Below are 17,949 nucleotides of genomic sequence, written 5' to 3' on the forward strand. Positions count from 1 at the left end.
ATACCCCACTTGTCTTCCCATTCCCTCCTAAAAAAAAAATAATTAAATTCCTTTATTTTTGATATCGCCATAGATATTAATTAAAAATTTATGTATTATAAAAACAAAGCTGTTCTTATTTATTATGCTACAAAAATTTGTTCTGGAAAAAAGAACCCCCCCCCCCCCAAGTTTCTTTTTGTTTGTTAATCTTTTTATTTTTATTTTCTTTGTTAAAATATTTATCGTACATGGAATTCCTTGCTATTTAACTCTTCTGATACTAACCTGCCCAAGACCGCTTCTGGCTCTTTTATACAAATTTTCTGTTTTAAAGCGATCTTAATTAAAACATTCCATCAGAATTTCATGTTAAAATTAGGTTTGAAACACCAGATTAATAATGGTTTAAAATTTTGGCACAAAGCCAGCAAGACTGGGGGAAGGGAGCAAATTGATTGCATTGAGCCCCCCAGTGCTCAAATGGTCCTTATTTTGTCAACTCTGAAAGGATGAAAGGCAAAGTTGACCTCGGTGGAATTTGAATGCAGAATGTCAAGACGAACAATGATGATGATGATGATGATGGGCTCTTGTTGAAGGCGACATTTGAGTGTTCAGTGTTTGCTGAACAATCTGCATGAATGATTTGTGTTATGGCGATCAAATGTGTGTGCTACACATTATCTCGCTCCCTCCATCAAGTTGACATTGCCGGTACAGACGTGCCGCATGTAGATTGTTGAAATGAACGCAGAGCAACTTGAAATGAAGTGGTTGGCCAAGAACACGAATATTAATAATAATAATAATAATAATAATAATACTAATAATAATAATTTCAAATTGTGGCTCAATGCCAGTAAGATTGGAGAAGGAGGCAAGTTGATTACATTGACCCCAGTTTACCACTGGTACTTATTTTATCGACCTCGAAAGGATGAGAGGCAAATTCAGCTACAGCTGAATTTGAACTTAGAACATGAAGCTGAATCAAATGCCGCTAAGCATTATTATGTCCAGCATGCTAACGATTCTGTCAGCTTGCCATCATGAATACTTTGCCTTTCATCCTTTTGGGATCGATTTAATCGACTGAACCCCTCCCCCAAAATTTATATATATATGTGTGTTTGTCCCCGCAACACCGCTTGACAACCGATGCTGATGTGTTTACGTCCCCGTGACTTAGCGGTTCGGCAAAAAGAGACCGATAGAATAAGTACTAGGCTTACAAAGAATAAGTCCTGGGGTCGATTTGCTCGCCTGAAAGGTGGTGCTCCAGCATGGCCGCAGTCAAATGACTGAAACAATTAAAAGAATAAAAGAATACCGAGAATAGCAGAGATGCCCATAATGGACTTGTGACACATTGTGAGGCTCTCTTTCTTTCTCTCTCTCTCTCTCTCCCTCTCTTTATATATATATATATATATATATATATATGTGTGTGTGTGTGTGTGAGAGAGAGTGTATATAGCCTAGTAGTTAGGTTGTTGTACTCACGATTGCTAGACTGGGTTCAATTCCTATATATATATATATATATATATACATACATACATATGTGTGTGTGTTTGTTTGTCTGTGTTATCTGTGTTTGTCCCCCCCCCCTACCAACCATCGCTTGAGAACCTATGTTAGTGTGTTTACGTCTCTGTAACTTAGTCGTTCGGCACAAGAGACTGATAGAATAAGTCCTGGTGTTGATTTTTTCAACTAAAGCAGTGCTCCAGCATGTCCACAATCAAATGACTGAAACAAGTAAAAGAACACACACACATGCACATTGCCTTTTAGCTTTTTAATGTGTCTTTACCTTTTAGTTGCCTGATAAGAGCTGGAGATAAAAAAATTACATTTTCCTGTTAAACCTGCAGTTGTAGGAGGGAATCTATTTAATAAATTTCATTTTCTCATGACCCGCACCCTTTGCTTGCAATGCTACAATGTGGATTTACACATTCATCCAACATTCCCATATCTACCCAAACACTTAAAGCTTCCTGTCACGTAGCACTGCAAATAGTAAAGGCAAAGAAACACGGTGACATTGGTGAGAAGCTGATTAAATCTTGTAGCAAGGGTGATGAAATTTCGTACCTTGAACAAATGTAAGTAAAAAAGCAAAAAGAAAATAAGAATATTCAAGACATTCGTCTTTGTAACTACAATTTATTGACACAATTAGTAAAACTCCTGTTTGTCAACAACCTTTTGAAGAGATCAGATTTAATCCAACAAGACATTTTTGTGCAACTGCAATGTTGCTAAATTTCACTACTGTTTGGTTTGGCCCCAAGGTGAACTTGGCTGTGTGGCTAAGAAGTTAGTTTCACAACCACATAGCAGTAGCATTCTTCCCTTTCATGGGACTGTCATATTAAGTTGACAACATACCATCATTTTATTGTGCTGCTACAGTATAAATCTCTGAGAGATTTACAAATGTAATATTTCTATTTTTGAAATCAGTGAATGTATTTCACTTGAAATATATATATGTTCAAAGACGAATAGGCATCGACAGGTAGCAAGCAATGCTACTCCAGACTGATGACTCTGAAACTAGTCTCTGGATGCTGGCTTTGCTGGGTGGAGGTGCTTATCTCTCCCTTTGGAAACATAAGGATACAGAAAATGTGTCATGGCTAGCTTTGTTCTAAGAAACATATTTTTCTTTGTGTCTGGAATTAAAATTGGTGGGAATAGTTTGCTGCTCTAAAGTTTATTGCCTTTTTAGCACACCTCTCTGCTGTATTTATTCACCTGTCTTAATGACACCAACAAGCAGCTTCAGAGAAAAATCCTTTGCCATTGTTGGAGCAAGTGAAAAGATGTGAGCACAGCAGGACAAAGCTGGGTTTATGGGCACCAAGAGGAGTTCCTCACGAAAATATTGCAAATTTACCAAACTTAAATGAGGTCATTCGAGAAAATACTGGTGTGTTTACCTGTAACAAATGAAAATAACACATGCTATTTGAACATCTTGAAGCATCCACATCACTTCACTGGCTACTTTCCAGATGACTTGAAACCCACAGTAATTAAAGTATCACATCACATTTGATACATCTTCAGACATCAGTTGACTGGCTAATTTCCAGATGACTTGATACCTACAGAAACAAAAACATCTTGAAACATTTCTTTATTTTCCAGAATACATGACCTGTAGAGAAATACAGCCACCACAGTATGTTTGATATGCAGGCATATCTCAGCTTAAGTTGTTTCGATTTAAGTCGTTCTTGATTATATGTCGGTTTTCAAGAATAATATATGGAAAAATAAAAATCAAGTTAAATCATTTTATTCGACTTTACGTCTCCACCGTAAATATTGGAATCATAAAATTACTAGAAAGTTACGGGGACGTAAACACACCAGCATCGGTTGTCAAGCAATGTTGGGGGGACAAACAGACACACAAACATATACACACACATACATATACATATATACGACGGGCTTCTTTCAGTTTCCATCTACCAAATCCACTCAAAAGGCTTTGGTCGGCCCGAGGCTATAGTAGAAGACACTTGCCCAAGGTGCCACGCAGTGGGACTGAACCCGGAACCATGTGGTTCGTTAGCAAGCCACTTACCACACAGCCACTCCTACGCCTGGGAGTAAATCATAGAGTATTAGTTGAGAATCATTAAGTGTTTGTTTGACCTGCTAGAAATAACAGCTAAATGTTCTTCAGATTACATTCGCCTGGCTGATGAAAGGGGCACCTTGGATATTGTGATTGTAGATACACCGTCTGAAAAACAAAACAAACAAACGAACAAAGATGGTCATGATATGAGTTATGATTCAAAAGGCGTTCCCACCGTGACCATCTCATCTTTGTTGAGTATGTTTGATCATTACTGACCATGAGCAAAAATCGACAAAATATCACTAACTTCACAGTCTTAAACATACCACAATCACCACCATCAACAAAGAAGGATACACTTCTTAAATATTACCCCCTTCCCTCAAACAAAAGAAAGCTTCTACATGGTTCTCATCCTGCTAGAAATAGCACCCGATCCCCTCTTCCAAATTATACCGTAGTATCGTAAATAACGAATACATTGAACGACGTAGTCTCACATTATACTTACTTATAAAAAGATGGGATGGTCAGAGCCGGAACGCCTTTGATCATAAATCTGTTCGATGACAACACCAGGATGTCGATATTATACCTCTGGTACGCTATTGTACATATTGACTCTCAATGTCAACAAATCTGGGTCAAGATATGTGGAAGGACACTGTAGTGGAGGGGGAGGTAGTGACGTAGGCTCGAAACGCCAGTTCTCACCTGTACTCTTACCTCTCCTCACTTTGTACACACACCCCTGCCTCATCTTTATAAGGGAGACGACTACTAGAGTTCGTTACGTAAGTCAGCGTGCACGTGCAAATGTGCATGTGATGCATTTGTGTGTATGTGAGTATATGTAAGTGTGTGTAATATTTTGGTGTGGCGTGTGTATGCATGTAGCAAATTGTGTCTGTATGGTGAATGTTATACAAAAGCTTGTGTATGGGGTTTGGTGTGTATAACGGGCGTGTGGCGACTGATGTGTACAACAGACTATGTAGACTAATTTATATAACAGACCCTCTGTTATCTGGTGTGTATAATAGACTGTTAACTGATGTATATGACAGACTCAGTGTTAATTAGTGTGTATGACAGACTGTGTTAATTGGTGTGCATGCCAGACTCTGTGTTAACTAGTGTGTTTGACAGACTCCGTGTTAACTAGTGTGTATGACAGACTGTTAAGTGGTGTGTACGACACTGTTAACTGGTGTGTTTGACAGCCTCTGTGTTAACAAGTGTGTATGACAGACTATTAATTGGTGTGTATGATAGACCCTGTGTTAACTAGTGTGTTTGACAGACCGTGTTAACCGGTATGTTTGACAGACTCCGTGTTAATTCGTGTGTATAACAGACTCCGTGTTAACTATTGTGTATGACAGACACTGTATATGTTAACTGATGTGTACGCCACATTGTGCGTAGTTGCTAGTGTATATAACAGACCGTGTTTAGTGGCTGGTGTGTATAACTTCACGCAGTGACCAGGTTATAAAGTACAATGAAAACAGTAAAAGCGAATATGATAGTGCGTGTGCATTTTTAAGGACAACAATTGACTCTATCACGATGTGTTGTTGTTGGTGATGGTGGTGGTATTGGCAGTAATGGTGCTGTTGTTATTGTAGTGGAGTTAATATTGTTGTTGCAGTGGTGATAGAGGAGGAGGTAGCGGTGTAATTGTGACGAAGTTTTACAGGTGTTCCGTTACTGTTGTTGATGGCGACGGATGATGATTGTTTTGTTAAGCTCTCTGCTACTGCCGCCCGGTCGTCATTTCAGAAAGAACGAACAGTTTTTAAAGCGATGGTGATGTCATTCACGTGTGATCTCTTTCATTCATTTATTCATTATATAATTCACTTAACGTGTTTACGGCGAAGCGTGAAGGCTGCGACAGAACCGCATACCCACCTCACGGGAAAAGTGTGAGCATCACAACAAATAACTTCCTATGAGTTTTATCATCTTTAAATATAGCTTTTTCCTTTTTAATAAATCTATAGAGGCGAGAGGCAGAAGTGTTATGACCCTTCTCGCAGGTTATTCGGTTAATGTGGCCGATACACAACCCCGGGACATCTATAAGTGAATGTATGCGGAGTAAATTTGTACAGAGAGGAACCTGGTGTCCGGTGTGAACAAATATCTGTGGAGGAGTGAATGTATAAATTATGAACAGTGGTCGATACATTGCGACACTAAAAGAATTGCTTAGAAAAGCCATTAGGAGGAAAGAGGCTGAACAAAAATTTGAATACCATACTTATTCTATCGATGTCTTTTGCCGAACCGCTACGTTACGTAAACGCAAACACCAGTTGTCAGCACACAGAAACATACATACACACAAAGATATAGATATATATGCATGCATAAGTCCAACGAGGGAGACCTCTAAATGTAGCTAAACCTGCTAGAAATAGCAACCAAACACCCCTCAAATTACAGCCTACTTCTATGTATGTATATATCTACACATGAACCAACGAGGGAGATTTGTTTACGGTCGCTAGAGTTGAAGTAAACTGTACGTGGTTGCTAGATCTTCTCGAAATAGCTGTCAAACTTCACTCAAATCACACCCTAACCTACCGTTTCTTTTAAAGGATGAGACCTATATTAAGAATTATGTAATAACTTAGATACGTTTCGGCCAAAGATAGGTCCAGGCCATGTCTAGCACCATCTGATAGGATCTGTTAAGTCATTTTAAAGTCAAGTTGTGTGGTATCATGGCCCATTCAAGTAGGGATTTGTTTGTTATTGACTGAGATGTCTCCAGGTATAGATGGCTTATCTGGTATCCTTTGAAGATAATTGCCCAAGTTTTGTTTGAAGGTGATGAGATTTTTTTCTTCTTTGATTTGTTTTGGGACAATATTACATAGAACAGGCCCTGTTGAGGAAAACAAATTGTGTTGCAGTGAATTTAATGTGCTGTGATCTTGAATTGTGTAAAGGGCGTATAGCAATTGGTCGCAGCCTTGGATGAATTCTGAATCTATTGTTTAAGGTCGTCTGGGCAATGTGTAGACTTATATATATATAAAAAAATCTAGTGACACTGAAATAAAAGACTACAGTGAGTTTGATCATGGATATGAGCTGGCCTGTGGCTAAACCAGTGCTGTTTTAAGGTATGGGCTCACTGGGCAGTTGCTCGGAGGCCGCACGAGTCTACGGGCCCAATTCTAACCCACGTATGATTGGTGTGCTTTCAAATAAATACTGTATAGTCCATTTCATTGATTTGCCCTGGGCCTCGCAGGTCTACGGACCCAATTCTGATCTCTGTATGGTGTGGTTTGCTGTTACTAAATAAAACTACAGGGGCCGGTGTATTGATGTGAGCGAGGCCCTCTAAACAACATCAACAACGACTGTCAACGCGAAAGCCTGTATGTGGACGTTGAATCTGCGAGAAATAGCAGCTAATTTTCTCTGATATCGTAGTCTTTACCTGTGTGTTTGTTCAGTTAGTTGTGGTGGTATGTGGTGAGCGGAGGCAGGCAATGTGTATTCGGGTGGAGTATTATTTCAAACAAACAGTGGCTATCTAATTCTTCTTAGGTTAGAAATGGAGGGGTGGTAGGGTGGAGAAAAAGAGGGTAGTTGATTCTGTTTTGTATTGAAATGCACGCAGTTAGAAAGCTTGCAACGGAAAAACGAAGTTACCGCGGTAGTAACTTTTGGCTGCTGAAAATAAAACAAGAATTCAGATGACGGTGGAGAGATGGTTGGTGCTGTGCGAGTCAGCTGTTTCTATGTCATAAATATTTATTGTCCTATGGTTGTTTGCCCTACATTTTGAACCTCTTTCTCCTCCTCCCCCTCTCTCATAACACTATTATTCCTCTCTCCACTCCTCTTGTTTTAAGAGTACGTTAGTAAAACGATAAGATTCCCGCCATATTAACATCATTTCTAACTGCCGATACTGAATGTCAACAAACAACACGTCATATTTACTATAACAATTAATTGTACTGCGATTTCTTGTTGTTGTTATTGATATTGTCGTTGTTGTTGGTGTTGTTTAAGTCCTCGGTCAGCTCTGATCGAGCAGATCTTTCGATTAAAAAGCCATTCCAGAGGTGACCATTCACATGGTTTTTTTTTTGGTTTTTTTACTTCTTGTTTCCTTCTGGTATTTTTACGATTTATGACCGCAGATTTAAAGTGAAAATTATTGTAGAGCAATCTGCTTTGATATTTTGGAGGAATAAAAAAAAAATCTAAAAGTTTGGAAAAAGAAACCCTTCTTTTTACAGAATCGTATAGAATAAGTACTAGGCTTACAAAGAATAAGTTCTAAGGTCGATTAGTTCGACAGAAGATAGCGCTCACGGAAACAAGTAAAAGTAAAAGAATAATTGATGGGGCGGGGTATGGGGTTTAAAAATCTGCCCTTTCTTTATTTCTTTTTTTTCTGCAAAATTGTAATCTCTGTTGTTGAGAGTATTACAGGACTCTGAAATCGGCAAATTTAAGGGAGAAATTAAGTCGATTACATCGACCCAAATGCTCAACTGGTATTCTATTTTATCAACTGTGAAAGGATGAAAGGCAATGTCAACCTCGGCTGAATTTGAACTAAGATCATAAAGCCGGAAGAAATGTCGCTAAGTATTTGTCCGACACGCTACCTATTCTGCCAGCTCGCCGCCTTTAACAACAATAACAACAACAATCCTTTCTTCGATAGGCTTCTACATAATTTCCATCTACCTAGTTTTGCTCACAAGGCTTAGGAGTGGCCCAAGGCTATAGTTAAAAAACCAAAAACAAAAACAAAAAGCTTTCCCCTAGACATCACGCATTGGGATTGAACCGGGGACCAAGATGGTTGTGAAAGCAAACTTCTTAATCACTCAACTTTACAAATGTTTGACGTGTCCTTTCCTCGTTTTGAAACAGCGGAATATGATTTGAGAGAGATTTAACTGTTATTTCTAGCATGTCAGCGATAACATGACAACGCGCTCCCTAGTTGGTGTTTGTCATTTTTTTTTATGTTGTTGCGGTTGCTGATGTCTCTGTTATTGACGTCATTATTTTATCGCTGTTGCTATTTTTGTTATGTTATATATATATATTCGTGGTTGGAGTCTGGCAACCCCTTAACTTAAATCTTAGATCCATCATGGCGTCTGATGTGTCTTTTAAAACCAGACAATGTATTGAAAAGATACCCACATAGATTGCATATCTGATTTGGACCACTAAACACACAAACACACACAAAGTTGCTTACATCAATCATAGTTGTGACGTTTTATAAATACTTAACATCTTAAATAGCGTGAAATATCTATCTACCTATCTATCTATCTATGTGTGTGTATGCCTTCTTTTCGCTACGTAAACGCTAGTGTATATATATGCCCCTTGTATTTTAGACATGTGTGATATGCGGCAGGTATTATTAATCAATCAATAAAGATCGATCCCAGTGAGAAGTATCTTGATAATTAATTACTTTTACCACAGTTCACGGGCCGACCCAAGCATTATGAATGAAAGTGCGTTGACGGAAACTGTGCAGAAGCCGTATATATGGATTGTACCTATAATTTAGAACACCAGTTTTACTCCACTCTCAACAGTTAGTTGTTAGTTTACCTGGAAAGAAACAAAACGGTTACAAAAAGATTTCACAGCTGTAACATCACTCCTTCATAACCACCCTCGTTACTGAGTTTATGTCAATGAATAGATAGATTGATTGATTTCTGTATGTTTGTTAGTATTTCTTAGGGTGTTTGTGCGTGTAATACATCTGTCTCTGACTACAGTCAGGAACCGACATTTACAATGGGCATTATTTTGTTTTATGCCCACGAAACTGAAAGTGAATATGTTGACCACTATTCGGTACAATGTCCAGGTGGACGCGTCGAACAGGTGAACACTCCACTGCTTTATTTATACTCTTTTACTTGTTTCAGTCATTTGACTGTGGCTATGCTGGAGCACCGCCTTTAGTCGAGCAAATCGACCCCAGGACTTATTCTTGTAAGCCTAGTGCTTATTCTATCGGTCTTTTTGCCGAACCGCTAAGTTACAGGGACGTAAACACACCAGCATCGGTTGTCAAGTGATGTTGGGGGGACAAACACAAACACATACATATATGTACATATATGCGACGGGCCTCTTTCAGTTTCCGTCTATCAAATCCACTCACAAGGCTTTGGTCGACCCGAGGCTATAGTAGAAGACACTTGCCCAAGGTGCCACGCAGTGGGACTGAACCCGGAACCACAAGATTCGTAATCAAGCTACTTACCACACACACACACACAAATACTTTCCAAATTTTTAATCCCCACCTCTTCAAGTTTTTTTGTTTTAAACCCTTCTTTGAAATGTTTGGGGGTGGTGATGGAGGGAAGTATACCACACGTATTTAAGAATATGGAGATTACGAGTTTGATCCCCCCCCCCCAAATTATCAATGACAGTTCTTTATGATAATTTTCTTTTTTTCTTGCAATTTATGATTGTAAAACCGAAAGATGGTTTGAGTTTCAAGCCGACTTCGTCAAATTTGGATTCAAGACTTTTTTGAGGCAGAGCTTCCGTCTCGCGCCGGCGAAATGTGAAACCGTAATAGTGGATGGCATTGCATCATTGCTTTGAACTCGAGTTTCCAGAATATCTACTAATGGCAATCTTTGAGAATTTCAATAGATTCTTCCTACCGGAAACATGTTAAAATGGTGCCTTACTTTTATTCCATGCCACGTTCCTGGTGGATTCGAGTGATAACTTAGGATATTTTAAAAAATTCTTCTATTCTAACTGGCTTCAGTCATTGGAATACGGCCACGCTGAAGCACCACCTTCAAGGGTTTAAGCCTATCGTATAGAGCTCGTATTGCTTTTTTTTTTTTTTTTTTAGAATCTGGTTTAAAACGTCTTTTTGTCGAACAAGTTACGCGGTAGAAATGAATGAACACAAACGGAGACAGAAACAGTCAATCACTCATACATACATACAGACAGACAATAGATTTTGAATTTTAAGCCCTTTTATAATGTAAATATTATCAATATAACATACTGAAAGTGTTAAACACTTTTGAATTTTGTGTAATTGGGAAGACGGCTGTAACATAAGTATTGTTGAAGTAACAAGTAATGAACAACACAAATACACTATGCAGATTGGGTTAAAATCCAAGCTGTGTCCTCTTCAAGCACATCCTCCAATCCGTATGTAGAGATTATATTTGTGTGAGGTATGCACTTCTTGCAGAGTAATTACATATCAAAACAGTTTTGTAACTCCCATTAACAAATGAAACATCTGTAATGGTGAATAAATGATGCCAAAGATATTTCCCTATCCCCTGTATTAAAGTGTGTGTGTGTGTGTGTATAGACACACACACATATGTATATATAGAGAGAAGCGTGTGTGTATGTATGTACATTATATATATATATATATATATATATATATATATATATACAGAGAGAGAGAGAGACGTTTATGTGCTTCTATTTGTATGTATACGTGTTTGTGTATGTGTGTATATAAGATGACAACTAATTATGTGCATCTGGTTTTAGAAATGCATGGCATATTTTCAAATGACTATTGTCTGTACTTTGTACCAATTGCCAGAGTACAGTTGCAAGCCATCACTATTGTCGGACTGACAATGACATATATATATATATGTGTGTGTGTGTGTGTGTGTGTGTGTGTACATATAAGGTATTGTGGTGAGAAAGAGGGAGGGAGTAGGCACTGCATTAGGTATGGTTACACTAACCTTGCTATTAGTTATGAGGCATTTTACTAGTTAGACATCGTTGTGTGGCGTGATCTTCTGGGCTTTATTGCAAGAAATCCGTGAAATAAATATACGAATGTCTGTCCATCTCTTTTCATTCTTCCTCATATATATATATATATATATATATATATATATATATATATATATATATATACACACACACACACACACATATATATATATATATATATATATATATATATATATATATATATATATATATATATATATATATGTATGTATGTATATCAGAGAGAGAGAGAGAGAGATCGAACATCTATAGTTCGATGGTTTTTACGTACGAAAACATTGTAGAACTTAATATTCAGTTGCAGAGAAAGGAGTTTTGTGCACGCACACACACACACATACTCTCTCTCTCTCACCCACAATCAGCCATCTGTATATCATGCTTAATGCAGACACATCGCGAAAAAAACAAATTAACTGCGGTATTCGTCCAGCGATAATATCCCTTGTGGACGCGCTGTGTTTAAAAATGCAAGTATATCGACAACAGACGGAAATCGTTCGACAGTGGCTGATGAGAATGCTAAATGTGCATTTCTGCGTCGATGAGCTTCGTCAATAGCATGTATTCTCTGCCAAACTCATGCAAAGGCAAAATCCGTTGTTACTGATATAGGAAAACCGTTATTGATAAAATAACTGAGGTTGCAATTAGCCAACTGGCTGAGTAATAAATAATATCCATTATGCGCAATAAGAAAATAACAAATGTAAAAGAAAAAACCAACACGCAGTACAGCGAAAAAAGTATTAAATATAACCGTTAACGGATGTGGATGTATAAACATCCGTTAACGCGTAGCTTGTATGACGCATGTACACTCACCCATACAAACAGCCACGAAGATGTAAGCATACGTACACGTGTGGTTTGGCGCACATACGTTCACATTGCGAGTTAAATCGCTACTTGAGGTTTATACGAATGGTGACATTAAAGCTAAATTTAATTCATCCATACCTTAAGGTGGATTACGTTAACGGTTTCTCATTGCAGGGCTGAGGAGTCGGAGTCGGAAACAATTAATGGATAGCGGGAGTCGGAGTCGGCAAAACTATACCGACTCCGACTCACAATATCTTTATTCTTTAATATAAATCAATTATTACATATAGGCCTACTCAAAGTACAAGGATATGAGATATGTAGACCACAATCACTTGAATTATATAAAGAGGAGTCGGAGTCGAAGTTTTTTGTTTCGACTCCACAGCCCTGACTCATTGTATTGGTTACTTTATCCGAACTACTAAGTTACCCGGATATAAACAAACCACCACCGCTTGTCAAGCAACGGTGGTGACACACACATTCACATACAATAGATATATAAACAGGATAAATTTAGCTATTTCGCCGTCGATTAAAAAATTGAACAACCTCAGTCGATTTTCGAATCTTATTGGATTCTCATCTGAGGCGTCTACGCGAACTTGACCAATTCCAGAGACATAAGCAGCCAATCTGTTTATATGCTCACCAAACCCAGTAGCTAGAGAAAACTGGGGCTACTAATTTGCATAACGTAAGTTTTGACGGCTTCTTTCAATTTCCAACTACCAAATTCACTCACAAGACTTTAGTCGTACCTGGGCCACAGTAAAAGAATATAAGAGACACATGGACCCAGGGTGCCACACAGTGGCACAGAACCCGAAACCATAGTGCTGGGAAGCAAACTTCTTACCACACAGCCACGCCTGCTCCTTAATTCGTTAAATATCAAACATTCCATTGTGTTTGGCTCTCGTGTTAACTGAAATATCTTAGTTATGGCATATCCCGCTGATGTTTTCTTACAGAAGAAACATGCGTACTTTGATGCAGTCTTTAAGAGGGGTGTTGTTGTTTGCGAAGCTGCTTCTGACGTATATGAAACGTCACATTATTATAAAACGTGTAAACACATGCGCACATTGTTGATGGAGCAATTGACTTGTGTGCATATAAACTCTTGCCATTTGTAAGATAATTCTTAGAGATGTACTTTCTGAAGAAGGTCCAGAGTTTTCCAGCTGTACCGGTGTTTATATATATATATATATATATATATATATATATATATATATAGTTCAACTTTACAGAAAACAAAAGACGAAGACAGGTGGGGGAACAAAAAGCAGGGGTATTAGTTTGACGCTCGGCAAGAATGGAAAAGTCTTTTACGTTTCGAGCCTACGCTCTTCCACAGAAAGGATTGAGGGGGGGGGGGAAGGGGTGAATAGAAAAAGAACGAGAAAAGAAGACGGAGAGAGAAATATATATATATATATATTCATTTATTTATTTACTCTTTTACATGTGTCAGTCATTTGACTGCTGTCATGCTGGAGCACCGCTAGTGAAGGCGCGTGGCTTAGTAGTTAGGGGTGTTCGGCTCAAGTTCGCGAAGTCGTGAGTTCGATTCCCGGCGGCGCGTTGTGCCTTTGAGCAAAACACCTTATTTCACTTTGCCCCAGTTCGCTCAGCTGGCAAAAATTAGTTGTACCTGTCATTGAATGGGGGAAGTCTTATTGCATTCTTCGTCATGCTGAATCTCCTCGAGAACTACGTTAAGGTTACTCTTGTCTGTGGAGTGCTCAGCCACTTGCACGTTAATTCCACGAGCAGGTTGTTCAGTTGATCGGGTTGACTGGAACACTCGTCGTCGTAACCGACGGAGTGCCAGTGGTATAAACCCCCAACAACAAAAAAAAGCCTTAAAATATTCTATATTCCTAAAATATTTTAACAACAAAATCTTAAATGGACCCAAAAGAGTCATAGGGGGACCCTGATTGAAAATCACTGGCGTCGAGGATTCTCCGTTGTGTTCTTTGTGTTGCAGAATTGTTTAACCCGATAAAGTGATGAAAAGCATTCCAGCTGTGACCATCTCGCCTTTTTAGTTTGCGCAAGGAAGTCGGGGCCACTTTATCTCCAACGTGTACTTTTTCTATGACCGTATGAGGAGGAGGGGAGAGGGGATTATTTGAGGAAGCTTCGACTACTGTTTCTAGCAGATCGAGTGACCACGAAGAAGCTCCCTAGTTGGTTCGTGTTACAGACGTTGTTGGTGGTGACGAGGAAGTTGCCAATTGTTCTGTCGGTGTGATTGGTATAGGATGTAGTGTGTGTGTGGTGATGGTGAAGGTTGTAGTATCAAGTAATAACGCCATGCAGGGAAGGTAGGAGAGAGAACGATGGCAACAATGTCAGCTGTTACAAGAGATAGTATAGGTGGTTGTTGTAGTGGTGATGGTGGTGGTAGTAGCTGTGTTGTTGATAGTAACATTGGCAAGCATGAAAGCGGTGGTGGCGGTGGCAGCAGTAGTAGTAGTAGTAGTAGTAGAGGTGTGGTGTGAGAATCTCAGTTGGCAAGGTGGAGGGGGTATTGTAAGTGATGGTGACGGTGGTAGTGGTGGTGTAAAGATGAAGGTAGGGCTGTGGTGATGGTGGTGGTGTTGTGCCGTGTTGTGTAAGCATGAAGATGGAGGATGATGATGATGAGGAGGAGGCGGATGATGACAGCGATTGTGGTGTTTGATAACAGCAGTGACGATGATGATGGTAGGTGTGGTATCGTGGCGGTGGAGGTGTAACGATGAATGTAGTTGGGTGGTGTGGCGGCGGCGGTGGGATGGCAGTGGAGGAGGTGTTCTGGCGTAAACATGAGAATGGTAGGTGATGATGATGATGGTGGTGGTGGTGGTGTTGTAAGAATGAACGTGGTTGGGTGTCGTCGCTGTTGTTGTTGTTGTTGGTGTGGTGTCTGCAGTGTCAGCGGTGGTGGTGGTGGTGGTGGTTGGAGATGGTGCGGCAGCGGTGGTGTGTATTGACAGCAGCGTTGGCAACCATTCAGATGGTGGTAGCGGTGGTGTGTTGTGGTATGATGATGATGATAGTGGTGGTGCCTTCCTTATATGATGCCAGCGGTGGCGTGTTGTTTGTAATAATAATGATGATGATGATGTCAGCGGTGGTGTGTTTATGATGATGATGATGATGATGCAGGAAGCGATCTCCACCGCCACCGCCAAGGTGGTGAGGGTGGCTAATAGGTGAGGTGAGGTGGGGTGTCCGAGATATATTTTAGTACAAAAAGCTCTGTCTTGTCACATTGAAGTCTACTTTCCTTTAAAGAAACTCGCTAGAAAAGAAAAGGGGTGATAACAACAACAACAACAACAAAAGAGCTATCACTGTTTTCTTCTACTGCTACCTCAACCGAACAAACAGAAAAAACAAAAAAAAAAGGGCCCTGCTGGACCTTGAGACAGTGAGTTCGCACTTAGACGGAGGATTTTCGCTTTGGCTGTTTACCTTTTTTTTTTCGTCCAGGTGTGAAGAGATAAGGAAAAAAAAAAAACAAAAAAAAACAGAGGTGTCTGTGTGTCTAAAATAAGAAAAAGACACAGCGGGTGTGTGTATGTGTGTGTGTGTGTACGTGTGTGTAAGATAGAGTAAGGGTTTGTACTGTGTTTATGTGTTGGAGTTTGTTTGATTGTTGTTGACTTTATAATTTAATTAGTTAATTATTTATTATTTATTTATTTTTTCTCCCGACCAAATTTCATCATTGTTAGCTGTTACCACCTTTCAGGAATTAATTCACCGAAAAGAAAAAAACAATCTTTTTATTTCACTCGTTCATGCCAGGCCTCCTAGGAAGTTCGTCTTTTTTAGCAACCACACCTCTTTGACTGTGGGATCCTTTCCCTCGTTCACCTTAACCTTCTCATAACAAAAACCAAATTATTCCAGACCAAAATAATTCATTCGTTAGTCACAAAACAACATTTTATCTTATTTATTCATTTAACTAGGTCAGAGGTTAACACACAAAAAAAAAGACCCCAAAAAACTCAGGTGAACGGACCAACAGCAAAAAACATCGTCCCTCTTAAGACTAGAGGAAAATAATAATAATAATAACAACAATAATAATAATAATAAATAAATAATTGTTTTCTTAGGAGTGGGTTATCACACACACACGCAAACAGATACATGAACATATTGTTTTCATTTTGATATTTCTATTCGTACATTGTTTCTGGTTTTACTCCCTTTTAAAATACGTCTTATTATTTAGTCGAATCAGCTGGGTTTTCCCGAAGCTGGTTGGTCACCGCTGCTGAACACTTGGGCTCGTTTTTGAATTGGAATACCATTAATTATATACCTGCCTTGTTAATTAGAACAGAGAGATAAACAAACAGACATGCAAGCAGACGAATAGATTAGGCAGGTACTTTGATAAAGATCATATAATATATATATATATATGTATATATATATAATCAGATAGTTTGTTGTGGTTTATTGTAGATAGGTAGTGAAGAAGTGAATGGGCTGAGAGAAAGAGATAAATAGGAACAAAGTGAGCGAATGAGAGATAGAGAGAAAGAGATCGAATGAGCGAATGAAAGAGAGGCTGCTGCTGTCAGACCGAGAAGATGATCGGATGAAAGAAAAAAGAAAAACAAACAAACCCACCTGTAAAAGGTAAGGGGTAAGAAGAAAAACCTTACTACCACCACCATCACCACCACTACCACCAACAACAGTGCCACCGGCACCTTTAATAATAATAATAATATAAACAATAATAACAGCAAGGTTTGTTGCTTTGTAAGAAGAACGAAAAGAAAATGAAGCTAACACGGATTCTGTTCACATATGCCCGGCGTATTGCCGCCGTAAAGAGTAAAAAATTCGTCGACTTTGATCCCGTCTTTGAGAAATATGCATCTTTTAATCCGTCCCCGCTGTCTTTGGAGAAGTTTATGGAATTTGGAGGTAACGAGAATTCTTTGTCTTTGAAAAAAAAAAAAAAAAAAAAAAGAAACTGTATTACACACACATACACGCAAACACGTACACACACAAGTGTGCGGCACCCCACGATTTTGTTTTTTAATGAAAATTTTTCACAAATACCTTTCAGCTGGTGTAGATTCCGAGTGGGTGGTGTGTGTGTTCGTGTGTAAAAAAGATTGCTTCCCAGCCACACGGTTCAAGGTTCAGTCCCACTGCACGGCACCTTGGGCAAATTATCTTCTACCACAGACCCCCTGACCGACCAATGCCTTATGAGTGGATTTGGTAGACGGTAACCGAAAGCTATGTATTTGTGTGTGTCCACACCACCGCTTGAAAACCGGTGTTGGTTTGTTTGCGTTTCCTTAGAGGTTCGGCAGAAGAGATCGAAAGGATAGAACTGGCCTCGATTTGTCCGACTAAACCTTTCAAGGCGATACTCCAGCGTGGCCGCAATGCAATGACTGAAACAAGTAATAGATAGATAAATAGATCTTTTATCTTGAACTGGTTTCATTTATTAGACTGCGACTATGCTGGAGCAATATATATTATTGTGTTCTGTGGGTTGGTGCTAAATACACGACAGAAATCGGTGCGCTGCTGAAGTTTTACCTCGTTGGCAATGGCCCTGACTAATGTTTTTAAGCGCAAGGCGTTGTGTTGTAGCCCTCATGCATTGCTCGTTATTATGTGAATGATATAGCATGTGC

General features: G+C 39.2%; 2 protein-coding genes across 5 annotated transcripts in view; one reads left to right on the forward strand and one right to left on the reverse strand.

Moving 5' to 3' along the window:
* The window catches only part of LOC106874798 (uncharacterized), a 123,323-nt gene extending 105,828 nt beyond the window's left edge, over positions 1 to 17,495 (reverse strand). The window contains exon 1 of the mRNA XM_052973967.2: positions 17,357 to 17,495. The gene's annotated coding sequence lies outside the window, so the exon portion shown is untranslated. The remainder of the gene's footprint in view (positions 1 to 17,356) is intronic.
* LOC106874800 (pyruvate dehydrogenase (acetyl-transferring) kinase, mitochondrial-like) overlaps positions 1 to 17,949 on the forward strand; it is a 94,165-nt gene that overhangs the window by 11,698 nt on the left and 64,518 nt on the right. The window contains exon 1 of one of the 4 annotated variants that reach the window (XM_089364057.1): positions 16,719 to 17,215. The exons of 2 other annotated variants lie outside the window; for them this stretch is intronic. In XM_089364057.1, coding sequence (XP_089220183.1) covers positions 17,068 to 17,215 — 148 coding nt within the window. In that variant the 5' untranslated portion in view covers positions 16,719 to 17,067. Of the gene's footprint in view, positions 1 to 16,718; positions 17,216 to 17,949 lie in introns of those variants that run through there. One more of the 4 variants, XM_089364056.1, reaches the window with a different exon arrangement.

This window comes from Octopus bimaculoides, chromosome 16, assembly GCF_046866305.1.
Source record: "Octopus bimaculoides isolate indiv1 chromosome 16, ASM4686630v1, whole genome shotgun sequence".
NCBI classification, from domain to species: domain Eukaryota; kingdom Metazoa; phylum Mollusca; class Cephalopoda; order Octopoda; family Octopodidae; genus Octopus; species Octopus bimaculoides.